The 27,591-nt window shown below is 40.7% G+C and overlaps 1 protein-coding gene across 3 annotated transcripts in view; it reads right to left on the bottom strand.

Moving 5' to 3' along the window:
- Window positions 1-809: 809 nt before the first annotated feature.
- LIN7A (lin-7 homolog A, crumbs cell polarity complex component) overlaps window positions 810-27,591 on the bottom strand; it is a 120,139-nt gene continuing 93,357 nt past the window's right edge. For 2 of the 3 annotated variants that reach the window (XM_032854688.1, XM_032854690.1), the window contains exons 5-6: window positions 8,281-8,499; window positions 1,738-1,847 (exon numbers count right to left, since the gene is read on the bottom strand). In XM_032854688.1, coding sequence (XP_032710579.1) covers window positions 8,281-8,499 — 219 coding nt within the window. In that variant the 3' untranslated portion in view covers window positions 1,738-1,847. Of the gene's footprint in view, window positions 1,848-8,280; window positions 8,500-27,591 lie in introns of all 3 variants that reach the window. The other variant, XM_032854689.1, reaches the window with a different exon arrangement.

The raw sequence follows: 27,591 nt of genomic DNA, 5'->3' as shown, positions 1-27,591 counted from the left end.
CTTTGCCCTCCCTCCCCTCCCCCATCCCCGTTTTCTCCAGTAAAAAATGATATGTTTACAAGAAGGCTGTTGAAATTGGTGTAGCTCCTAGTTTCCTCGCTCTTTGCTCTCTGCTGGGTGATGTGTTGTGAAGAACAGGCAGAACTTGGTATTGACAATACTACCACTTGGCAGGACAAGAGAAAATGTGTGGTTTTATTTTATTCTGACTGGTTTTATCTTGTTTTCAAGCAATAGCTCTTGAACAGAGCTTCATGGATTTCTAATTTGGGGGACTATCTGAAATGTAAACTCTATGTTGGGGAATCAATTTCTGCATTTGAGAAAAGGGAACATCCAAATATTTGTCTCAGTTTCAACGCTCTTTCTAGGATGTTTCAGCTGAAACATTTATTCTTTTTTCCGGTACATTTTTGTGCCTAAGTTATTTAAGTGCCTAAATGATTATTGCTTCCTATTCATTCCATTGAGTAAAGTCAATTTATGTGCTTAGATTTATCATAAGTCAAAAGGGATGATCTGTATAGGGGGCTCCTAACAGATCATTTTCCAGCAACCGATACTTCCTGAAAGATGGTATCTCCTTGTCTATTTTCCTACATGAATATGTGTAATGAACGAGGCATTTTTTCCCTCTAGAAGGAACAGCTTCTTTTCATTTACAATATTATATCCTGGTTTACAGCTGCATAATTTTAAAAGGAGTAATACTTTTGGTCTTAGATTGCCAAAAATGTCCAGTTTATCTTTGGGGAAACTGATCTAAATATTGTGTGACATATGTATTTGTGTGTGTATATATATATATATATATATATATATATATATGAACACATATCATAATTGAGCTTTGTAAAGCTCTCAACTTTAAAATATTAAACAAATTTCTATAACGACGTATCGGTGTAGGTAGAAAGAGTTTAGATTTCTCCAGAGTTTATCAATCAAAAAATATAAAACTTAACCAAAAGCTAGGTCTGTTGCTAGTGTTCTCTTACCAGATGTGTAACATTTGGTAAGAGAAGACCTCAGTTTGTAGCAAATACACTCTGATAATATATATTGTGTGGAATAAATATACATTATATTCTGTTAGAATTAATAATCATAGATAAAAGCAATACTTAAATTAAAAAAAAAATACCCTATGAGAGTTCTCTTCCCTTGCCTCTAGCAAACCAAAAGTTGGGCAAAAATTGTTGCACTCCATTAATGCATAATTAAATTCATGCAGACAGAAAATAAAAAGCCAGTTGCTTCTAGAACCTGAAGAGAGTATCAATAGCACAACTTGCCATTTTGAAGAGGGGGATGGATAAATGCTAAATTTGCAATTAACTGGAATTCTATTTCGGACAATTCAGCAATATGGATGTGGACAAGGTCAGGGTATGGGTACCCTGCGTAGGTTTCTTGTAAGTGATAACAACCTTGAACTGATACAGTTTGAAATATAGCCTAATGAGGGTTTCGTTCATCTCTGGAAAAGCTATAGACCAAAGATTCACTTTGTCTTGGCCTGGTGATTTATCTGAAAGTCATGGACTTGATTCTTCTTGTACTACTTCAGTCTGCAGACTGGAAAGCCTCTCCCTTTACACACTGAGAATTCCCACTGCAGCGAATGGAAGGTCTGTGTGTGTAAAGAGTGCGTGAGCAGTGGGATTCAGCCCCAAAGACGGTGTCGAGTCGCCTTGGTAAAGAATTCATACACCACGTGTTCACAGCTTCTTGACAGGTATAATTATCAATGTGGTCTCTTCCTTTTACTATGTGCTGGGATTCGGAAGCCCGGTTTCGAATTTGTGACTATCAGATCTTCAATCAGGTAGCTTCTCTTTAAGGACCTGAAAGAGGGGGAAAGAGGGAAGGGAAGCCAGTGATTAGTATTCATTTGTCAACGACAATATGCTAAAAATATCAAAAGAGCGTGTGCTATGCGAGAACAGCAAGAATTATTTTAGGATCTGTCGCTCAGGCACAATCTTCCACATATGAAAAAAAAAAAAAAGTTGCTTGATGTTCGCAAAGGAAGTCATTATCAAATGAGGATGGAAAAGACACAGTTGTTCCCTAAAATGAAATACAGAACACCAGTCGGGAAACATTTCAAAAGCACAACATTTCTGCTTCCCAGTTCCGGATGCCTCTCTTTTTTCTTCACGAAGGCAAAAGCTAGCTAACCTTTACAGTGTGATTCTTAGGGCGATTAGTAGTGCTCTGGTTGGGGCACCACCAACCTCCCTGCTCTGAAGCAGATTCTCAGACCCATTTCTTCTCGCACAAGGTCAGCCTGACACCAAGTTGAACGCAGTGGGCAGCCGCCCACATGCTTGGACCCCGAGAAGCAGCCTCGTGTGAACACTCTCCCCAGGCCAGTACTCTTCCCCCACTATGGGATCATTTCACAGACAACAGTGCTTTCCGATCTCTGTTTCTAAAGCTGCAGATATTTTTATGCCCATGAATGTCAAGCATGCTACACAAAACGGATTTTTACAAATCGTGGCGGGCCTTGTAATCTGCCTACTTTGCATCAAGCCCCCTCCCCGCCCCCCAGCACTGGCCTGCCTTCAGCTGGTGTGCCTGGAAGCCCTTGGGTGGGGCTTCAAAGCCCTGCACACGGCCATTGTGCTTCTTCAGGACCCCTACTATATAGGACACCTACTCTAATTGAGTGCTCACTAATTGCCACATATTTTGTTAAAAGTTCTACATATTTTTTTCTTAATCTCCATAACAGACCATTTCGCTGAATCTTCTGTTGAATAACTTCCTATAGGTCCCCGGGGCAGGCAAGGGACAGAGATCTAGAAACTGAATTTTTAACAAATTAATTTATTATATAGTACATGTCCCAAGGGAACGGGACTCAGAACAGGTGACAGTCTTGGGTAACAGTCTTTAGTAACAGTCTTGGGTCTTTTGGGTCTTGGTGACAGTCTTTAGTAACAGTCTTGGGTCTTTTCACCTTTCCAGAGAGTAGGGAGGGAGGAGGCCTGAGAGATATGCCCTCAGCTAAGAGATCACCAGGCATCCAAAATGTGGGTCACTGAAATACCCACTGGGAAGAACCATCTGCACCAAATGTTCTCATTATTTCTCTCATTGCTTTGATTTGTAATTCAAAGGATCACTGATTTTTTTACTTGTTTAAATAAAAGCCTTTTTTCCCATATTAATGTAAATTTTATCACTCTGATTGCTTTGCTAACTTTTATTTTTTTATTTTTTTTAAGATTTTATTTATTTATTTGAGAGAGAGACCACAAGAAAGGGACCACAAGCAGGGGGAGTGGGAGAGGGAGAAGTAGGCTTCCCGCGGAGCAGGGAGCCAGATGTGGGGCTGGATCCCAGGACCCTAAGATCATGACCTGAGCCGAAGGCAGACACTTAACGACGGAGCCCCCCAGATGCCCACTTTGCTAACTTTTAAATGAGCCGTTGTGGTAGCAGATTAATGGACCCTAAATCTATCCATGTCCTAATCCCTGGAACCTGTCAATGTTAGATACCACGTTAAAGGGAGATTAAAGTTGTAGATGGAATTAAGGTTGCTAAACAGCTGATGTTAAAACAGGGAGAGGATCCTGGATTGTCCAGGTAGGATCTGTAATTAACATAATTAAAAGTGGATGGTGGAGAGAGAAGGAGGAGCCAAGGGAGGGGAAGTGATGTGAAAGCAGATGTCAGAGCAAAGCAGTGAGGACTCAACCACCCTTGCTGGTTGTGAAGATGGAGAAAGGACCACGAGGCAAGGGATTGGGAGAGCGTCTAGAAGCTAGGAAAGGCAAGAAAATGAATTTTCTCCTTGGAGCCTCCTAAAGCCCAGAAAGACTGTGCTCGACTTCAGTCCTAAAGAATTACGGGATAATAAATTTGTGTTCCTTTACGCCACCAAATTTGTGGTAATTTTTTTAAGGCAGCAGTTAAGAAATGAAGACAGCTGACGTGATGGGGGTACTCTGAAGTACGGGGTAAATGGGAAGGGTGAATTGGATGACTCTAAGTAGTGTAAGAAGGAATCCCCGGAAAGCTCGTGTGACCACGTCCTGTGAGGAGGGATGGGGGAATGTAAGGGCAGGTGCCATTGAAGAAAGCAGAAGTGTAGCATGGTGATGGAGAGAAAGACGCTTTGAAGCCCATGTTTCTGGGTTCGAATCATGGCCCTATCACTTACAAGCTGTGAACTGTGGTATAGATTTTTTAAAAATCCTATATGCCTCAGTTTCTCCCTTTAAAATGATTCAAAATAGTACCTCCTACTCCTAAGACTGTTGTGAAGATAAAGTACTTGAACATGGATGAGGCAATTAGAAGAGGCTTTTGGCACACCCTGATTGCTTAATAAATGTTACTTGGCATTACGATGATTATTGCTATTATTCTGGTTTTCTGCTTGGTGAACTCTGGGTTCCTTGGATTCGATTTTATCAGAGTCATCCTTTGAGGCTGGTTTCCTCCATTCTGCAGTGGGTCCCTGGATCGGACCAGCAGGACGGCGGCTGGGGCCCTGGTCGTGGGAAGTGAGACGGTCGGTAGCGGACAAGGGAAGGAGAGTGGGGGCCTGACAGGTGGTGAGGCCACTGGTAAGCTCCAGCTATTTGTAAATCTATTAAGATCCAGCCTGGTTTCGAATGCAGGGAATTCTCCACTGTCTACCCAGCAACAGGAGGCCAGAGAAATTCGACAATCTTTGAGTCTTGACTTCCTCAGAATGTTGACAACTCAAGAAGGATTCCTCTTCCTTCCTCCTTTTACTCTTTGTGAATCTGAGTGAAACAGAGATGTCTATAAAATGATGCTTTAAAAAATGAGGTGCTTAAAGCTGAGTAAATGTACTGCTCTTTGCCAAGAAAGTGGGGGTAGCATAAAAATAGCTTTATTCCTCTTCTCTGTTTAGGTTTCTACAATTCAGTTGTATAGTGATCATCTCTATTACCTTCTAGAAAATGTAATCTACTCCTGATTATGAAACATGGAAGTTAGGGGGAAAGACAAGTGAGTTTTATTTCAGGGGAGTTTGAAATTATAAGTGGGCAACAGAGATAGTCTCCACATACCACTTGCATTCAACCTGTTTTCCATTTGTATGCACTACTTACCATTACTTAATAAATTACACCATTTTCGATTTTTAAAAATTCCTAATTTAGAGAATAGAAATTATATTTCACGTGATAAACAATAAGACTATCTGACAAGTATGTTGCTTTATTTGGTCTTTGCATGACTTGTCAAACTTAAAAAAAAAAAAATCAGAGATCGGTTCAAAGTAAATTAGTCAAATTAGCTTCAAATTTCTTCCCCAAAGCAACCATAGTATGAGTTAGTAAGTGTAACAAATCCCATTTAATCCTTAAAAATTTAATTAATTAAGAGTTGAACAAGAGCTAATGCAGGTCTCTTTGACTGAATTCACCATAAAATCCATGGGTGACACGACTCGGTACCACTTTGCTCCTACTTAAAGTGGCCACTACCATTTCACCTCAAGAGGCCATGAGCGTGTGCATACCAAGGGCTATCTTGGCAGGCATAAATGTAAATTTCACGTTCATTTAAATAGAACTTTCCCATATCCTCTACAGGAGAAAAAGAGTTTGTAAATGTCTTTTATTAAAAATGTTAGTCTTTGGCAACGCGACAATAGGAAATTCTGAAGTGATTTAATGAAGACTGATGGAGCAGAGAAATGAAATGGGGTGCACGGCCCAGCCCACAGTCATGGCCAAGCTGTATCCTTCCAAAGATGATTGAATGGATAGAACAGTGGAAGCTTTTAGTAAGACCTCAGAAGTCTGAACGGCAACATATTTCTTTTAAAACACTTTAGAATAATTTCACTGTGGGCCAGTGTGGCAAATCAATTAGGAAAACGGTGTAAGTCCGCATTACAGAGGAGGGAAGAAAAAAAAAAATGAGTTAGTGGAAAGAGTTCCACGTTTGACTAAAGAATTGTGGATGGATATTAGGAAAAAAAGACCTTTGAAGGGATCTGACAGTACCGGGCGAGGTGAAGTACCTTTGTATATGCAATGGGTTAGAGAGGAGAACGACGTGGGCAAACTGTCTTGTCCACATGCATCCTTATCCCCCTATCCCAACCCTATCATCCTGGTCCAACCACTGCATCTGTTGCCTGGACTGCTCTGTAACAGCTTTCTAATTAGTCGCTGCTCTCGCTCTTACCTTGCAATAATCCATTTTCCTCAGAACAGCACGAGTGATCTTTTTAAATACATAAATCAGATCATGTCACTCCTTTGCCTGAAACATTTAGTGGCTTCCACCGCAATAAAATCTAACTTCCCTCCGTGATTTAAAAAGCTTTCTGTGACCCGGCCCCAATCTACCTCTCTGTCCTTACTCATTATTTCCTAACTAACTACCCCAGCTTTCTTTCTATTCCTCAAACATCAAATAGCTCATGTCTCTCTTAGAGCCAGGCACTGGCTAGCTCCTTTCCTTCTTGGGCTCATTTCTGGCCTCTCCTCAGCATTCAACCTCAGAATAAAAGTTCTCTCCTTTGAGACGTCTCCCCCGATCACCTAATAGAAGGTTGTCATCTAGCCAGTGTCTGTCAAAGCACTCTACTTGAACTCTCTGAAGTACTGGTCCCCATAGGCTATTTTCATTTACCTGGATATTAACTATCTCCTCCAACCAGAAGGTAAGCATCATGATGCAAGGACTTTGCTTTGCTCAGGCTGTTTCTACAGCCCATTGGACAGTGTCAAGCCCAGGGCAGTACCAAATAGATACTTGTGGCTGAATAAATGTAGTTTTTAGAGTGAACGTTAGGTGGGGCGCCTGGATGGCTCAGTTGGTTAAGCAGCTGCCTTTGGCTCAGGTCAAGGTCACAGGGTCCTGGTATGGAGTCCATATCGGCCTCCTTGCTCAGCAGGGAGCCTGCTTCTCCCTCTGCCCACTGCTCCCCCTGCTTGTGCTCTGTCCCCATCCCCCCCCCCCGCCTTTGACAAATAAACTCTTTAAAAAAAATTAGAGTGAATGGAAGGTGATTTTTAGTTGAAGTCACCAAACTATGGGATATATACCATAAAACCTACAAGCTATGAAAGAAAGTTAGACTGCTGAATTCTCAGCCATGTCTGAGGACAAATCCTGTAGTCTTTATACTTCCCCATGTAGCTTCTCCTTTTTGTGTGAGTCACAAACCATTGAAAGTCACATGTCATATCCAATGTTTCTGGTTGTTCCAATAGTAGTCTGATAAAATGCCTACTGCCATTTTCCCAAGAACATCTGGACCTCCCTTCAAAATCACATTTGCAGACATCATAGTGGAGAGGTGTTTTATGCTATTAACTATCCTTCCAAAGGAAAGCAAGGACAATTTATAGAACTCCAGACTATCTGATGTTGGCAGATGGAATGGCCTGCAATAGCAAAAAGGAAAATAATTCTACACTCCTTGAAAGTGTGGTTGTGAGGGCTCCCCAAAGCCACTGCAACTTCGTATCATTCATCTAAAAAATGGGGTTTTAGAGATACTTACCTGGAAGGATTTTTTTGAGGATAAGGAATAACATGGGAGAAAAGCCTAGCACATAGGAAGCACTTCAAAGACCGGGATTCTTACTCTTTACATTTTTTCCCCTTAATGTTCTTAAAAGCATATCGTAAGACCTGAATAAAAATTTTTGTCACAGTGGTATTTAGAAAAAGGCAAGAGCATCACATTTTCAGTGAGCACCCACAGAGAATTTTGGGTCTCTCCGAGCACCCACACTGGCAGGTCTCCCCATCATTCTTCACCATGGAGTAGTTTTCCAGGAATTTGTATCAGTATTCTAAAGGGATCTTCCCAGGATCCGCACTATATGGTTAGTAAGTCTGTACACTGTGCAAAGGCAACTGGCCAAGAGGGTGAGTGGGGGGCTGGAACCCAGCCCGCATTCTTGTCATTGAGCTCTGTGCCCAAGGACCTGGGTTGCACAGAGGCTGCATTTCCCTCATGTGTATAGAGGCATCCTAGAGAGTCTCTACCTGGCCCTCCCAAGTATATTATTTTCCAAAATATCTTACATTTGCACAACACGGCTGAACGGCATATGGAAAGTCAGCAACTATCTTGTTCACATTTTCTGAGGTCTTCATTGTTTTTATTTGCTTGAGTGATTCGGGGGGCGCGGGGGTGGGGGTTGTTAAATCTACTGCTTCTGTCCCAGCGGTCTCAGTAACAATACGTATTCAAAACCCTCAACAAACTCGCCTGCGTCAGGGACCTCGCTTGTGCGTGAAGAAGGCGCTTCTCACCTAGGACATGTGGTTCTGCTGTGTTTGCTGCTGCTGCTGCTGTTGCTGCTGCTGAATGAGCAGCTGCTGCTGCTGCCGGCGCCGGGCCGTGCGGAGCTTCTCGAAGCGCGCCTCCATTTCTTCCAGGACTTTGGGGGTGTAGCGGACCACCAGCTTGACGCTGTCTTTAGCAGCCTTGAGCAGCTCCACCGCTTTCTCGTGGTGCTCCCCTTCCACGCTCTGAAAAGACAGGGGCAGCGCTGAAAGGGGAGAGCTCGCGCCCTCTTCTCCCTGCGAGACCCATCTGCCATTAGGGTCTCATTCAAATCCCGGTTTGACAGGTCAAGAAGGCACGGCGGATGGGACGCGCTGCCAGGACTGTTGTTATTTACTGCGTTTGTGGTCGAAGGAGAGGCAGGTTAGGGCGCACTAGGGTACAGGACGGATTGAATGGGGGTTCAGGTTTGGAGGGTGAGAAGCCACCAAAACCTAAGAGACCTCGCTAACGTTGAGCGTGGGATTCAGCTGGAAGAGGAAATGCACTGGCCAAGGAAATTCTGAAAGAATTTAAGAAAAAAATAATACGAAGAGGAACTTTCGCTATCAGAGACTGATGTGATTGGGAATCTATCACGATTAAAGCAGTGTCTTATTGTTGTAGGGACAGACAGAACACAGAGTCTAGAAGCTGATCCATCATGCGTAAAACTTTGTTAGACGATAAATGTGGGATTTAGACCAAAGGGGCAAAGGACAGCTAAATAATAATGCTGAAACAAATCATTAAATGATAGAAAATAATGTAGAGCCTATCTCCTAGACTATGCTGAACATAACCAATTAAAAATTTACATGGAAAAGGGGCGCCTGGGTGGCTCAGTGGGTTAAGCCTCTGCCTTCGGCTCAGGTCATGATCTCAGGGTCCTGGGATCGAAGTCTGCTTGGCAGGGAGCCTGCTTCCTCCTCTCTCTCTCTCTCTCTCTGCCTGCCTCTCTGCCTGCTTGGTCTCTCTCTGTCAAATAAATAAAAATTTACATGGAAAAATAAAACCATAAAACAACTAAAATGAAGCAGAGCTGAAACGTTCATCTGGCAATGGAGAAAGAATGCTTAGGTAAAAATGCCAAGGGGGAAAAAAATCACAAAATCAGATTTACAAATTGTACATTTCTAGATCTCATATACAATAAAAAGGCCAAATAACAAACAAGAAAAAATATTCTTAGTATATAACAGTTTGTTCATATTCTTACCATGAAGGACTCTGAAGAGTCTATAAAGTCCTAAGCAAGATGGGCTCATGAACTCAGGGACAAATAATTAAAATAAAACAAAACAAAACAAAAAAACACCCTATGAAAGGATGTTTAAGCTCCCTTGCAATGAAAGAAGTACAGATGAAAACAAAATACTTCATTTATAATTATAATTTTAAAATGGTGAATATGTATTTTTTAAAATAGGGTGTATTTGCAAGGACCGAGGGAAATGGGACTGTCATACAAGGCTAGTAACTTAACACAAACTGACACGATTTTTCCAGAGAGCATTATTGTTATGCATCAAATAAGCCCTTTATAAAGAATAGTTTATTTTCAGAAAAACTTACTAAGGATATAATCAGATATGCACACAAACCTATAAGGTAGGAATGATGCAGCAGAAAGCAAAAAATAAATCACTTCTTGGCTTTTGAGTTCCAAGTCTTGTAGACATCATGGTATAGATAATAGTTGGGAAACTATGTTTTTACTACAAATAGGTACAAAGAGGTTTCTATTCCCAAACCTTCTAAAGATTCTCCAGGTTGGGATTAGGGAGAGGCAAAACAGAAGAAAGCTGTAATCAGACATTACAGGGCCCCAAGAAAAGGAGATAATCTTCCCTGTCATCTGATCCTCAGGGCAGATAACCTAACTCACATTTTATAGGATCAAAGTGCCCAGGTCTTTTTGACTTGCTTCCTGGATAAAGCTCCCAGAAAAAAAAAAAATGTCTGTATGAGGAGATAGGCTGAGAGAGTGTCAGAATACCTAAGGGTGGACTGAAGTGGCCGGGAAGGCCACCCCAGGTTGGTTGAGATCACATTTTATAACCCAAGCAGAAAGGGGTCTAAAAATGGTATTATATCGAGCTACAAAAAAATAAAGTGAGTTGCATTTCAAGCACACTTCAGTTGTATCTGTGGAGACTCGTGATTGCCACATTATACAGATTTGGAGACAAGAGACCGTGTTCCAATTTTATCACTTGCTTCATCAAGGTGGATGTAGATTGAGAAAAAGAAACTGCTTTGAATTTAGCAATGAGGCAGCCATCTTGGCGTGTAAGAACGCTGTTTCATCACACGTACGAAGCAGACACTAAGGATTTAAGAAATGACCATGATGAGCCCTGGAGACAGTTTACAGAACCAGCCCTTCCCCAAGTCTGGGGTCAGTAGAGAGCAGGGGTTTATAAACAGTAGTTGAGCGGAGTGAGTTTTTGCCTGTGGCTAAAGCCTAGGAAAATAGGCTTGTTCGTTGATCAATTCATTCCCTTAATTATTCATTCAATCATGGACTTGGTCCCTCAACAGATGCTTATTTAGCATTTATTCTATGAGTTCTATTCTACTAAGTTCTTGGGAAGAACATTAAAGGATAGGGGAAAAAACTCTGACCACTTTATACAATATCATCCCTGTTTTCAGTGTGTTCAGAATTTCTTTCCAATTTGCCCCAAGATGAATGGTTAAGATGTGAAAAATCTTCAAAAGGAAATCTGGGCGATTTGATTGTTCACGCCTTTCTCTAATTTCTTTTTTAATATTAAAATGAGTGTGTTCATATATTTCGATAACATTGAAATTGGTTCAATTTCATTGGTTCACCCGTTTTCTAGGCCAGATGATTAATCTCCAACTCCCTTTTTGGCTTTTGTTCTGTTTGCTTTCATTTAATAGGGTTGGAAATTCTAGGCCAGACCTTTAGAGGCCCATTATCCCCGTGCAGGCATTATGCCTGCAATTTAGAGTTGCCACGGGAGGGCTGTGGTGCTGATACATGGGACTATCAAGCTCTCACCACAGGGACAGAGAACTGAGAGAAATATGGCTGGTGTGCCATACTCAGTCCCACTGAACCCTCAAAGTTACCCTCTCCCAGCCCAACTTCTGTTCTCCCCCACACAGTTAGCGATTTATTAAAAAGCGGACTCCATGGTCTTTGAATTTGGAATGTTTGCCCTGATGCTCTCTCTCTGGTTTAGATGATGACTGAGGCTGTCCTTCAGCTCACCAGCGATACCAGGTCTCCTGGTCTGACTCCACCTTCCGCCTTGCTTTCTTCACCAGGGCACAGAACCTTCTGATGGGATCTGGGCAGAGTGTCGTACTTCTGCTTCCAAAAATGCTTGGTTCAAAGAGTCTAAAGTTTATAATTGAAGGGTACAAGAGAAACTAAGAGGTAACTCAGAGATTCGAAGAAATAGAAGTATGTTTGTAGAATGTACTATTTCAAACCCTCTTCAACCTTATTTTTTAATTATTTTCAGAAAAATGTCTCAACTCTTGTCTCAATGACTGATCTGGATGGCTTCTTCCACTGGCCTTTGCCTACTTTGCGGATGCTTTTCAGTGCAGATGCTTGCCTCTTTAACCTATAATTTATCTCTTGAGTGCTTTTAGTCCCTTAGCTCAACTTATTAGAAGAATAAGGCTGTTTTCTCTTCTTTGCTTGCTTGCTTTCTTTTCTTTCCTTCCTTCCTTCCTTCCTCCTTCCCTCTCTTTTCTTCCTTTCTTCCTCTCTCTCTCCTTCCTTGCTTCCATCCTTCCTCTTTTTTTTTTTTAAGCTAAGAATGAAAAAGCAGATCACCTTCCCATGGAGGTCTTATCCATGCATAAAAAGCCACCAAACTATCTGCTCAGTGAGGGTATATGTGTTGATGTGCAAACACTTGTTAATAGGTATTCCTTGAGCCCTGAAAGTTTATCACCTATCCCTACTTTTGGCTTCTCCTAATTCTCACTTTTAATGAAAGTATGCCTTATTTTGAGCTAAGTATATAAAACATGCTTTGAAATGGTATCATTCATTTGTTGACAATTGAACTGTTTCTGTCAAATCTCTATGTATAAAAGCCATCCTGACCCAGAAATTGTCCTTTGTGACACCTCGCTCAGTTGGAGTGGTCACTGAGACCCTGCAGCACCAGCTCGTCACAGATGGGGGAGTGTGGCCCTTCTATACTTTGAAGAAACCTCGAGGGGCTTCCCATTTTAAAGCAAAATCCCCTCTTGCAGTTAAAATTGGAAATTCTATATGATTAGATTTTATTCTCTTGCTTGAAGAGTTTTGGTGTACCTACTGCAATTTTAGGAACTCATAAGCAAGGATTCATTTAGTAAAGACATCTGGTGAAAGATGTTATTTAGAAGGCGAGGGGTGGTAGAGAAGGCATGGGGGAATAGTAGGTACCTAAGAAACATTTAGACTAAGAAGAATATGGTCCTGAAAAAGAAAAGGCCCTACAGAGAGATATTATCTGCCCCACAGTTACACATACTTTGGCCATAATCATTTACCGAAATGAATTAAAAGACACTAGGAAGAATGGACATTTCTATCCTGAAAATACATGTTTCTCCTGCTAAATCTTTTAAAAATATACATAGAAATCAGTATTGGAGAATCTTAATCATTTGTTGTCACTTCCAAATACATAAATACAAGCTAATAAAACATTAAATTGATATAAAACCATAATCCTATAATGTTACTATATAAGAGAAGGTATTTCATTCAGGAAGCCGGGGGAAAATAGCTCAGTAAAAACCAGTTGCATACTGGTTTCACCAGCAATCTCATGCAGCAGTAAGCTCTAGGAAGCTTTGAAGTTAGTTAATTTGATGAAAGTTTAATAAATCAGTGGCTGGCAAATGAACCAACTTAACAACATGGCTGGCTTCTGCTCTTTCAATAGCTTTGCTATTTCCACAGGTTGGGAGATAGCAAAATGGTTGCTAGTTCATGGTATGCTCAATTTCCTGGTTGATTAAGAATTCTGTCTAATAAAAGAGAACTTTGGATCACAATGCAGACACTAATTTGCTCATGACTTGTGTTTCTTCCCCACTGCAATAGGGAAACTCGTTGTTAAATTTTGACCCTGGCTGGCCCTCAGATAGGAGAGATGCCCGTCCTGGGGAAGAAGCTTGCTATTTGTGCGTAATTAGCTGTCAGATGGTCCATGCCCAGGTCCTTATGCAGGTCTCACTCTGTGGGTACTACTTGAACATAATCCTGACAGAGTTTGCTGATAGAAAAGTTGCTTAAATAACCAAGTATTCACTCTACCTCTCTGTTCTAGGCATATCTGGAGACAGGGTTATGTATGGGCTCCTACCATGACATCAGTCATTCCTTTGCATTAAGGGCCAAATGATTCAGGGAGTAAAATATATGAAGAACATTGGATCATAGGAATCAGGTAGCTCAGAAACTCAGAACATTACAGCTGTAAAGACCCTTAGAAACAATCTTAGTTATCTCCTTGTATCTAATCTTTTGTCTTGTTAACATCCATCACAATTATAGTTACAAAATGCTTTTCTTGTGATGAGAACTCTTAAGATCTACTTTGTTAACAACTTTCAATTTTTATTAATACAGAATTATTAACTACAATACAGATGCAATACAGAATTATTAACTACAGTTGCCATGCTGTACACTCTACCCTTCTGACTTATTTATATCTGGAAATCTGTACCTTTTGTACAGAAATCGGTTTTTTGGAGTGATGTGAAAGAATAGGAAATAATGACAAGGGTGAGATTGGTCAATTCCTAGCTCTAAAGTGCATGAATTGTCTAGTGAAGGAGCAGCATGAGGCTACGTGAAGGGCTCCCTGTGGGTTATGGTTCTCACGTTGGAAATGCTCCAGTATAGTCAAAGACAGACCTACTCCTTTTCCACAAAGTTTCCAGAGACTGATCATTTTGTTCTTAGGATAGTTTTTCTTTTAGTCCATTAAGTCATTTTATTATTTTAAGAGTACATATGTCTATATATAAAAATAAGTGTGTGTGTGTGTGTGTGTGTGTGTGTGTATGTACTCTGACATTTATTGAGCACTTACTAAGTGCAAAGCACTGCTAGCTACTTTCTGTGCATTATATCTAATCCTCATAACTCTATAAAAATGGGAATGGAACGCTTAAGAAATTTATCCTAGGCCTCCAGATAGTATGTGGATCAGATTAAAATGAACTGAGATCTATCTGTTTCCAGAGATTAGACTCTTATTTACCAAATTCATAGCATTAAACAAGATATTAAAGAGAAAGTAAATATCATATGGGGGGTTCTTCCTTATTTGTGTTTTTTTTAAAGACCAGTAGTTCTTAAATCTGGATGTCCATAGGAATCAACTGAAGCATTTTTCAAAAACATTAGAGGCCTGGCTCTATCTCAAACTTACCATATCCTCAGCAACATGACCTAGGAATATGTGACTTTATAAAACTCATACAGCCAGCCAACCAGGCACGGACACGTAGATCAGTGTTTGGGCACAGTACTCTAGACTATAATTAACCCAAATAGTAAATAGTCAATTTCTCTGCTATGTTATTCTGGGAAAGAGAGCTGAGTAGGTTAGAAAATCTTGTAATTTTGCCGTGGCGTAGCTCTAGAATCATCATTTTTGGTCACTGAGAATACCTTACACATATTAATTGGGTATTTAATTAAGAATGGAATATCTCTGCACTAGCTGCAGGACATATTCAGAAAAAACTTTTTTATGACTTTTTGATCCATTCCTTCCCTCAAATATGTTAATTTCCTGTTCTAAATGTATTCTCTTTTGCTGAAGAAAAGTGACAAGTGTATAAAAAGTATCACATTTATCCCTTGGAAAAAATATGCTAATATTCTCCCATAGTACTCTTCGCCTGCCTAAATGCTAATATCTATTTCAGTGCACTGTAATTTATCAGTTTACAATCATTCTGCTGTCACCAGACTGTCCAAGGGCAAGATGAGTCTTACTTATCTCTATACCCAGCATCTATTGTGTGCATTGTGTGTTCAATTAAGAGTCAATGAAAAAAACTTCTTTTTCCCTTCTCCCCTCCCTCTCACCCTCCCCCCCGACTCATATACATATATACACACACAACACATGTCTCATATATACGTATGACATGACACATGGCACATACATATAACGTGTGTGTGACATGAGCCACACATATACAAATACTCACATATATACATATACCTATAGATACATGTATATACATATATGTATGTATGCATGTATATAACACTTTTTCTATTAAGCTAAGGAGTCAGTACTGCTTTGGTTTGAATTTGAACTTCTTCCCTTATCAGCTCTATGAGCTCAGACAAGTTGGTTAGTACCTCCAAGCTTCAAGGTCTTCATCTGTAAAGTTGGTATAGATTATCCACTCCTAAGGATCATTATGGACATTGAACTTAATGTACACAAAGCCCCCGGAAAAGAGTGTGACATTTAAAGAAGTTCCAAGAAATGCTAGCTCCTTGCGATAATCTTATTGTAGGGCTTCAGGTGCTTAAGGACAATAGCAACAACAAAATCTAATTCTGGAGTAAGTAGACGTTTCCTTTATATTATCTAGGGGCCAAGTCTGTTAAATAAATTAACAGTGGGTGGAGTTTGCTGGAAGGACGTTTACAACTATTTAGGTAAATCAACTGCTTCTAATCACTGTCAAGTAATTTAGAAGCACCATTTCCATACATGCAATCGATATGTTAATTACAAATAGTCATTATTTATTCATGGAAAACTATCTCTCTCAGTCCCTCCACTGTGTCCCACTTCGTTAAGGAGAGGAACAGTGGGCAAGAGATTTGCCTGATAGTAGTACACATTATGTGAGCGAACAGGAGAGGGGAAAATCATCAACTGACCCAACACTACAAAAGAGTGGAGAGGTTGACAGGAGAAAAGCGTGTCTATAATTACACGTATTTTCATCCTGTGGGAGTAGTTATAAATAAAAAATTTCTGAACCATGACAGCAGAGAATGCAGAGCATTGCCAGCTGGCCCAGGGGGCAAAAAACCTAGAGGGGGCAAAAGCTTTAGAAGAAAAATCAGCACCAGAATACACCAGTCTAGCATTTGGGTGATCTCAGCCCACCTTTCAGATCTGGAGGCTAAAATGGAAAACAAATGCAGCTACGACACTTCAGTTGTAATGCTTTGTAGTAACTGCTCAACTCATGATGTTCTGGCTCCAAAGGAAGGGAAAAAATTCCTGATGCTTGTTCAGTTGAAGATTACACACACACACACACACACACACTCACACACACACACACAATACACAATACACACACATTCAATAAATATACGTACACACACATGCACATACACACAGTAAATATACACACATATACACACACACAGACACACACACACATCACCATCTTCAGTACAAATGTGAGCACTAGAGATCAGAAACAGAAGCCAGCTGCATGGGAAAATATTCCTAGAAAATGAGATCTTCCAACTGGTCTGTTCATTTCTGAGGAGTGAGTTTCAGCAAGAAGTCAAGGTTACAGTGAACCCTTCCTAGTCATGGTTGACCTGATTTGTGCTGCTAACATGCCTGCTGTGTCCATCCACGCTCTCCCAAGCCACAGACTCTGTGACACCAAAGCCCTGAGCTGCAGACTCTTGCCGACGTCTAGAAACAGTCATGCAGAAAATGCTGGTTCTCAACGTCTGCTTCCGGGTGTGGTTTTAACCGGGAAGGGGTGTGGAGGTGTGATAACCACCATCCCACATACCCTTCCCAAAACTGCCTTCTCCATACTCCCCACTATTATACTCCACTGAAACACACAAATATATCTCAGCCTCTCAAATTTAGTGACTCTTCAGCAACTCATGGTATTGACTGACCCTAGTATATAGCCTGTGTGACAGGGCTGAAAGCCCAGGGACTGGAGTCAAGAAGATCGAGGCATGTTAAGAGTAGACAAATCACTCATGAAGAGTGTGATCCTTAGAAAATGCCCTTCCTCTCCGAGCCTCAACTCCTAGATAGAGGCAGTCTCTGGTTAGAGCACTCATGTCCCAGGAAATGCCTCAGTCCCTGGCAACCCGCGACAGTTGTCACTCATTAAGATGCAGGAAGATGTTACCAAAAAATACATAGTAATGCCCAGTACATCCTCTTTCTTTGGTAAATCTTTGGTTTTTTAAAAAATCAGCAGTCCTTGTGGAGTATGAATTTTCAGTGGACATGAGGGGAAGCAGTTTTATCAAAGGACAGGTCCGCTGAATACCAAAGGCAGCATGAGGAAGGGGAAAGGAAGAAGAGATCTCACTTAAGAGAAAAGTTGGAAAGAGTAGGTTTTCTGGCGCCTGGGTCATTATTGCTCACTTTGCAATTTTGCCCAAGACCCGAAAAGCAGACTGAGTAGGATCCGCTGCTACTGCAGAATCCCCAGCCCGGAGGAGGCTGGCTTTGACTTGTCAAACTAGTTTAGAAGGAGTACCAGATTCAGTGGAGGTCTTTTAAATGTTGATGAGGTAGTGTTGCGTACCTTGACGCTGGCTGAGATCCCTCAGGTCAAACACCAAAGCCCACTCTTCAAACAGTCCCCACTGAATTTTAGGATGGGTGGGCTGTTGCTGTGATAGGGATAAGGCTAATACTGCAAGGTTGTATGAAAGATGTTGCAGCTTATAAAAAAGGCTTCATCTCTAGGAGACATAGGGGAATCTTATTCAACTAAGCACGGTACACATCACCCTGTCTTCTCTCCCTGGAGTAACAACTGGAATTCTGTCAACCAGAATAGTGTGTTTGGTTTTGATTCCCTTCCCCTGTTTCAGTGTCTTAACTCTAGTGATCTCACAGAGACCACCGTTTTCTAAGGGGTGTCAGAGAAAATAATAGGTTCCTGAAATTATTCAATCAAACCCCTCAAATGATACATAGTTAAATAATAATTTAACCAGTTTTAGAATCCTAGACGCCCAGGCAATTCATTTAAAGCATTTGGGAGAAACATAAAAAATCTAGGCAGCTTTGAGTCCAGAGCTGTCAAATGTGGTGTTTTGCTTTTTTTTGTGAGGTGTAAAAAGCAGCAGGGACATTTACGTTGCTGTGTATCATGAATAATAAATATTAATAATAGCTATAACATTTAATTTAATTGTGGAGACTTAACATTACAGATGCCTTCTTGCAGGAGAAGCAAACATTTGAAGGCTATTTTGGGTTTACTGTCCAATATCTCTCTGGCTCTGCATATAAATGTCTTTTCCAATTAAAAGCACATCCACAGAATATTCTTGGATTTGTCACCAGTGACTTACACTAAGATTTTTCAGGTAGGTCCACAAAATAAAACTTATTTCCAATGCTTTAACTGGCTCTAACCTCTAAAGATTCTTTTCACCCTTCCTCTCTGGTTCTTGCTGTCACTGGCCATGCAGCCACCCATACTAGACACTCTGGGGACATCTCTTGCATGCTCCCCTCAACCAATTAACCATCAAACTGATTGACACTCATTCCCCATTTATCATCTCATCTCTCCTCCCTCTTATTTCTTATGATATCTTGCCTGGATTTTAAAATATCCTCTATCTTCTCTCTTATCATCAAAACTGTTCTACAAATTCTTGTCTGAGTCCCTTGGTCTTTCCATGCTGTTGCTTACTCTGATGAGGACCAGAATACACACAGCTCTGGTAGACACTGTCCTAGAGACCAGGGACAGGGCCTCATCAATCGTTTCTCCCTAGTATCCAGCACAGGGCGCAGTACGCACCCAGCATCTGCTTAACCTATCTGGGGAGAGCTGGCTTCAAAGCTTTGACCCAAAGATTACCGGCTATATGATTTAGGGCAAATTATATCATTTCCCTGAGCTTCAGTTCCTATGCCTCCAAAATGGTGTAACATTTCCTTTAGCGGTGTCACTTAAGGATTAATGAACTACCCATGTAAAGTACCACATACTAAACCTGGCCCACGGAATGCACCCAAGAAAGGCAGTTTCCTCTACCTGATGAGTATTTTCCCATAACTTCGTATAACATGCAAACTACTTCCCTCAAATAGGTGGGCCCAACCCTGCTTCCTTATATTCATTTCCAATATATGGTCAACTCATATTCTGTTTTTACCATGTATTTTCATGTTTCCGTAATCTTTCAGTCTTATTCCCTCAGCCTAGAATGTCTTTCCTTCATCCTCCTGTGGTAGTAAATCCCCACCCGTCATTTAAAGTCCATTCCAGATAGCACTTCTCTATTAGGTCATTTTCTTGTCCAAACACCCTACAGTGACCTACAAGGACCTTCCCTCTGTACTCCCAGCTGACCTCTTCAACTTTACCTCCTAAGACTCTCCCCCTCATTCATACCCCAAAATCACAATGGAGTTCTTTTTTGAATTGTACATGCCTCTTTCATTTCTGCCAGCATTTAGAATGACTAGCGCCCTCTTGTAAAGTGTTCAAGTAAAAAAATGCTCGACTTTATTACTTAGGGAGATACAGAATAAATCCAGAATGGGACAAAAATTATCCATTTATTTTAAAAAATTGATAATGTATTGCCAAAGACTTGGTGAAATTTATGTTCTCATACAATGTAGAAGTATAAATTGGAGGTCAATTTGGCAGTGTCCATTAAAATAAAGTATGCCCATATCTCCCTAACCTTAGCCCATGTCAGTATCCACGCCAGAAAAACAGTCACTGGTAAACATGAAGATTTTCATTAAAGCCATGTTCACAATAACGAAAACAAACAAACAAACAAAAACAACCAAAAAACAGAAATCCAGTTGGGTAACAAGCTAAATGTCCATCTCTGGGGGAATGCTTAGATTAACTGTGGTACTCACACTCCACAGAATACTACAGAGGAGTTTAAAAATGTAAGCATAAGGGGCACCTGGGTGGCTCAGTTGGTTAAGCATCTGCCTTCGGCTCAGGTCACGATCCCAGGGTCCTAGGATCGAGTCCCACTTCAGGCTCCTTACTCAGTGAGGAGCCTACTTCTCCCTCTCCCTCTGCTGGCTCCTCCCCCTGCTTGTTCTCCTTCTCTCTCTGTCAAATAAATAAACAAAACCTTCTTTAAAAAATATAAGCATATACTGACAAGGGAAGATATCCAAGACATACTTCTTAAAAAATATTCATTTAGTCATTAGAGAGAGAGACAGTGTGAGAATCAGCATTGGGGGAGGACAGGGAGGGGCAGAGGGAGAGGGAAAGAGAAACCCAAGCAGACTCCCTGCTGAGCACAGAGCCCAATGTGGGGCTCGATCCCACGATCCCAAGATCACGACTGCAGACGAAACCAAGAGTTGGATGCTGAACAGACTGTGCCACCCAAATGCCCCCCAAGACATACTTCTGAGAAAGTAAGTCACGGAATAATAAGTACATATGAAAATATCAAGGCATTTTAAAAACTTACTTATAAAAATAGCATTCATTGAGTGTTTACTATTAGGTATTGTTCCAAGTGCTTTAAATTTATCAAAATAGTTACCCTTCCTAACAACTTGGGTGGGGTATGTAATGTTATCATCTGAATTTTGTACGAGGAAACTGAGGCTCAGTGAGTTTCCAAGGACACAACACCATTAATGTGTAAGGACTCTGCCTCCCCACTTGCCTTGTAATCACTGTTCTGTATTGCCTTATATGTTTAGGTTCAAAAATAAATAAGTAATTAAATAAATAAGTAATTTTAAAAAGTAAATAAATAAATTAAACTATTAAAAATAAGTAATTAAATAAATGTACTTGAGTGCAAAGAAAAATGTTTGCATAAGTACCCAGTCTCATAGCGTTTCTTCACAAAGGCAGGTGGCAGGAGGAAAGAACTAGAATGGAATGAAGAAAGGGAAATGGTTAAAAGGGTTTGGTTTTTTTTAATTGACTGGGGTCTTTTCACACTGAATTATTTGCAAGCTTTATAAGGATGGATTCATATTTTTTGTATAATTTAATTCACTAGCCCAATATCATCATAAAGAAAATGAGAGGGGAAAGTCATTCTAGAACAAATCGAAGAAGGTGGGACAAAGGGTAATTTTGTCTAAAAAGTGCTTTGAGGCACAGCTTTGAAGGAATCTGAGCAAAAATAAATTATAACTGTAATTGCCTGGGTGATTTAGGTGAAATGAAGGGATTTTAGCTGCATTACTGCAAAAGTTATAGATGTAGAACTGTGGTCTGTGAAAACCACCAAGATTCCGTTTGAACCATCATCACGGAATGTTTTTTCTGCTGGTATCGTTAATTTCCTGAAACCAGCCTGAGTTTTCCTTTCTTTCACGTCCTCTCGGTTGGTTATTGATCTGTGCTAACATTTTGGTTACACGGCCTGGTAGATCATTCGTGCTGAAGCAGGCATGGTATACCTCCAGGTTTTCAGGGAATGATGTTTGACTGAGAAATGGTGAGGAAGAATTATGAAATACTGCAGGTTTAAATTTTTGCTTTTCACCTAATGCCTCCTGAGTTGAAAAACGGCAGTGATTTCAAGCTTGATAGATGTGACATCCCAGAGACGGGTATAAATCAGTCCTCCCAGGAAGTTGTTTGAAAATGACATGAGTTGACTTCATATTCCTTTATATTCATCTCTATGATGATTATTGATCCTCTGCCCCCAGTCCCCCAAATAACAATGTTGGGCAACAAATCAAGAAACAGAGCTATTCCCTAAATAACAGATTCATAATGAGATCTGTTTCTCCTCTTACTAAGCAGTAGTTATGTCCATGCCTGGTCGCCCTGCCTCCACTTGTGGCCCTCTCTGAACTTCCACACTGCAGTCGCAGGAAGCATTCTAAAATGCACATGTGATCATGTCACGCCTTGCTTCAAATCCTTCCCAGTCGCCCAATCACTTAGATACAGCCCGAAGTCGTCAGGCCAGTGTGCCTCATCACAACCTGACCCCTGCTTATATTTTCAGGCTCCAAACAGAAGAGTTGGCCTTTTTGTCTCGGATCTGGACTCTGTTCTAACTCCCCGTGAGGTGGCTCTTTCATATTCCTCACTGCCTCCCTCTACCTATAGCATCTACTTGCCTATGAGTCTCGTCTGGCCCTCCCACGACCCGGTTAGACACCCGTCCATGATCTCCCACAGAGCCCCACACTTAGGCCTATTTCTTCCCCAGACTTATAAATATGAGATCAGAGGTATTTATTTTTCTGTCACCAATGACTAAGGCAACACCAGACCCAGTAACATTTTGCTGAATGAATGGATGGATGAATACCTACATTTTGCAAATTGGTTAATGTTCATCAACAACTTTGTAAGTTAGCTATGCTGTCACAACTCTGAGAAAAACAATGATTTCCTAGTTAAATTAATGGCTGCTGCCATAATTATAAACTAGTAACAAGGATCACGACCAACATTTTCTTCCGTTCTTACTGTCAGGGACCATGTGATGCCATTGAACACCAAATCATAAAAACAAGGTAGCCGCTACTATCATCTTCTGTGATGAGAACAGGGCTCAGAGAGGTTACCAAATTGCTCCTCAAACTCCACAAACTCCACTGAGTTAGTCTGTGAGCGTTCAATTGCCCAGTGCATTCAGAGTGCTTGGCAGATGCCTGGGCTGTAAGCTCTCCAAGGAAGCTTTTCCTGTTACTTTTGTTCCTGATTTTGGGACTATGCTTGTTCCTGTGCCTGCTTCATTTCTAAGTCTAACATCTGGGGATTTTTAAGTTGCCATTTTTACAAAAGATTTTATTATTTATTTGAGAGAGAGAGAAAGAGAGCATGAGACCATAAGAAGGGGGCAGAGATAGAGGGAGAAGCAGACACCCCCACTGAGCAGGGAGCCCAGTGTGGGAATTGATCCCAGAACCCTGGGATCATGACCTGAGCAAAAAGCAGACGCCTAACCGACTGAGCCACCCAGGCACCCTTTAAGTTGCCATTTTAATGTGGTGGCATATATATTGAGTAGAAGATTATTTTTTAAAAAGTTACATAACACAGAGGACATTGGGTGAAGGAGAGGAGAGGTGAGTTGGGGAAAATCGGAGCGGGAGACAAACCATGAGAGACTGTGGACTCTGAGAAACAAACTGAGGGTTTTGGAGGGGGAGGGGTGGGAGATTGGGATGGTCTGGTAGTGGGTTATTAAGGAGGCCATGTATTGCATGGAGCACTGGGTGTGGTGCATAAACAATGAATCTTGAACACTGAAAAAATAAAATTAAATTTTTAAAAAGTTGCATTTTTTTAATCAACAAAAACTTTAAAAATAAAAACACAGGGAAGGAGCTACTACCACTGACCTCATCTGTAGCCCTTTCTTGCTTCTCCAACATGCCAGCTGCTCTTCCGTCTTAGGGACCTTGCACTGACTCTTTCCCCAGGATGGCATTTTCTTCCCTACACTCTCAAGGGGCTGACCCCCTCATCTCCTTTCAGCCTCTCCTCAAATATTACCTCACGGACGCCCTGCTGACCACTCAGCACCACACCCTCTCCTCACGGTACCCTGGTACTCCCCATCCTTACACTGTACTGATTTCTTTTCTTTTCCCTTAATGCTTGCCACCATCTAACATTATAGATGTTTATTTATTTCATGTATTGCTTATCTTCCCCACTGGAATAGAAACTCCATGAAGATAAGAATTTCCCTTTTTTTTTTTTTTTTTTTTTTTTTCTCACTAGAGGATCCTGACTGCCTCCGATAGTGCCTGGCACCCTATAGATGCTTAAAAAATACTTTTTTTTGGACAAAGGAATTACTATCAAGACTATAACCAGGCAATGTTATATAACCTTATTTGGATACATATGTGCTCTAGGGACAGGGAATTTAACTATCTTTTGTCAGCAGATAGTCTGATTCTACTCTCTCAAACTAAAATTTTGGTGGAGTAACTGAGCAGCTAATGTATTAGAGAAAGCAGACGATGTGGTGAGGTCCAGAGAGAGTAACACGAAAAAGATAGTTAAAATTTCAAGTTTGACTTGGGTCCTGCATTTCTTAGATAACTGAAAGTACATCAGATGGAATGTTAATGACTATATTTGATTTGTTTTATTCACAGAGTAATCAAGTGTGCCTAATAAGTTGCACATAATTAACTTCTTGATGATTTTCTTAATAAACGTATTAGAGGTCAAACAGGTTAAAAGTGATTGGGCTTCTTTGTGGAACACTCCAAATATGTGCAAAATATATTCAATACAACTAGAGAGAGCATTTTAACTTCTACAAATATTTACACCATAAAATGATGTGTGATCTGATAACTAGCATCATACAGCATTGTACTATCCCTCCTGCCAATTTCATTTAGTAAAATAAGACCCAGGCAAAAGGGTGTGTGCAGTGGGTTCCTATGGGAATTAGCTCTGTCTCAATTGCTATAGCATGGCCAGTGATATTTAAAGTTGCTTCTTGGGTTGGCTGGGTGGCTCAGTGGGTTAAGCCTCTGCCTTCAGCTCAGGGCATGATCCCAGGGTTCTGGGATCGAGCCCCGCATCGGGCTCTCTGCTTGCCAGGGAGCCTGCTTCCTCCTCTCTCTCTGCCTGCCTCTCTGCCTACTTGTGATCTCTCTCTGTCAAATAAATAAAATCTTTAAAAATTAATTAATTAATAAAAAGTTGCTTCTTACATTAAGAATGAATAACAACATAATAATCATTTAAATTTTCTAAAAATTTAGATAGATCGTAGACACAACAATAAAGAGAATTTCAGGATGAGGCACTGTCCCTCCTCCCAGCCTGGTAGTCAGTCTCATTCCAGAGCCAATATAAAACTCAGAGGGCTCTCAGGATCTCAGGTTCCCTGCAGACTTCAGTTCTAGACTTTAACAGCATGGTCAAATAGATACTGTGCCATCTAGATTCAGGCAGAAAAGAGGAGAGGTCTTAGCCTGTTTCTGTTCATAACATAGTGACCCAGTATTTTTACCAATCACCCAAAGCTAAATCTAAGGCCAATTATGGGTAATGTAGCCATTTATGAAAGACTTAACTTGATATTACCAGGATAATTAGGTAAAAGCAAGCCCCTTCACGGTATGATCTATGTTTTGCTAAACTGCTCCTTTCCCATTGCCAGGCATAGGCGCACATGGTTAATAATTCTCTTGTGGTGGTCAGACTGAATCCTTTAAAGTGATTTCTCAAAGTGCTGCTGGCCTGTAGACAGATTCACTCACGATGAGCTGTCAGTCTCTTTGCCTTTGTCACCCATGGTAATTAAGGTCAATGGCAGGGTTCCTTCTCATGGATCCTATCATTCTGAGACAAGCCTTGGATGCAGTCTCCTTTCCAAAATGCTGGAAAGGAGCATGCTACATGCTATGATTTGGTAGAAGTCTATGGTTCAATATGACACACTGTGCAACTTCATTAAATGTGGTCATATCCCCTGGCTAACTTAGAGAGGTGTTGTTCTGACACCACGACTGCCAAGACTCCTTCCTTCCATTTCCCATAGCTGAGGCTTGGCAACTAACATCTAGGTTTGGGGGGGATGAACCTCCCAGTAACCACACAGAGCTTATTATGATTTGTTATATGACTGTCATTTCTATCAGCATCTTCTTTCTTTGAAATGCAATCAAGAACAAGACCAGATCAAAATCCATTTGGAAAACTCCACAAACTTGGCTTTAACTTGGTCTGCATTTCATTAGGCATACCTATAGAATCGTGGTATATTAACAACATCTAACTCTGCTTAGGCTGGTGCCAGCAGTCTGTGGACCAACATTTAATAACCTAAAAGAATGCTCTTTCTCAAGCCAGTTAAGCTTAAACTGAATCATCAAGCACAGCTCTTAGGCAATAGAAATTGGCTTCTCTTTTAATGGTTATAACAATAACCAGTAATTGAGTTTGGTAAATTCCTCAAAGCCAAAATGATGCCAGAACTCAATGTAGCACAGAATTTGAAGACAAATGCTGTTTTCCTTTGAGATAAACCACATGGTTCTCAGCCAACAGAAGAAGGATGATTACTTCCATTTTCAGCACTTGCAAATTAAGACTCTGTAGCAACAGGAAATACAGACAGACCCATCTGGGAGCTTGAGGAAAAAGGCTTTTTGATAATAATATACGGCAATAATGGTGCATTTTTTTTTTTTGTGGAAAGATACAGTCTTCTTTTTGCCAATGCTATCTATATTCATTAATTCTCTCTTTTACCTTCAATACTATTAAGCAAGGTAGATTGGACAGGTGCTCTTGTATCAGTTTTGAAGATGTAAGAACACCAAGAAATCCAATGACTTGTCAATATCAACCAATGAATAGGCTCCAAATGCCCCTGGACTTAGAATGGTCAACAGGGGACTTTTACTGTCTTTTGAAGATAAACAGAGAGCAGAGCAAAGGAAATGACTTAACCTGAAATGAGAGTTTAAATATATATACAGGCAAAATTATAAGATAGGAAGGGGACCCTTACCTGTCTTAAGGGAAAGTTATTTACATTAACAGTTAATATAAATAGTCATTAGTAAGAATTAATGGCAGATACTTAGTGGTGGATACTTTCACATACTTTCTCTTAGTTAATCACATCTGCCCTGCAAGAAATGTATTGTCATTTCTGCATTATACATGATGAAACAGAGTTTCAAAGAGTAAATGATCAGGCACCTGGTGGCTCAGTTGGTTAAGCATCTGCCTTCAGCTCAGGTCATGATCCCAGGGTCCTGGAATCAAGTCCCACATTGGGCTCCCTGCTCAGTGAGGAGTCTGCTTCTGCCTCTACTCCTCCCCACTGCTTGTGCTCGCTCTCTCTCTCTCAAATAAATAAGTAAAATCTTTAAAAAAAAAATAAATGATCTTATGGCTAGAATATCCTTACACTCCTCAGAACCCATAAGAACTTGAATTTTAATGTCTTAATTGAGATGTTGAAAATATCAATTGGCAGTGAAAGTGTTCTCATTTCCATTAAAAGTAGCATAGAAAGACAGAAAATGGCTTTGAAGTTGTTAGCAGGTGCCCGATCTTAGTCAAGTGGTATAAGAGTATAGAAAGAAAATGTGAATAAGAGACCAAAAAACACCATACTTAAATAGTGAAAAAGTATTACGTGTTTCATTTCATAATGAATAGCCATAGAAGGTATCAGAAATCCTTAGCCTATCACCAGATTTCAGAATAGATGGACATCAAGATTCCTCTTGCACTTAAGAGGAAATAAAACCTCTTTGGTTGCACCTATAAGAATCTGCCCCATTCCCAACCAGCCCTTGAGCTCATGGTATCTGACTCTCCATGATGCAGTCGCTCTGCTC

This window comes from Lontra canadensis, unplaced genomic scaffold (genome assembly GCF_010015895.1).
Source record: "Lontra canadensis isolate GAN:19392208 unplaced genomic scaffold, GSC_riverotter_1.0 scaffold9, whole genome shotgun sequence".
Lineage (NCBI taxonomy): Eukaryota > Metazoa > Chordata > Mammalia > Carnivora > Mustelidae > Lontra > Lontra canadensis.
Note: the sequence above shows the minus strand (reverse complement) of the source record. Positions and strands in the feature narration are given on the sequence as shown.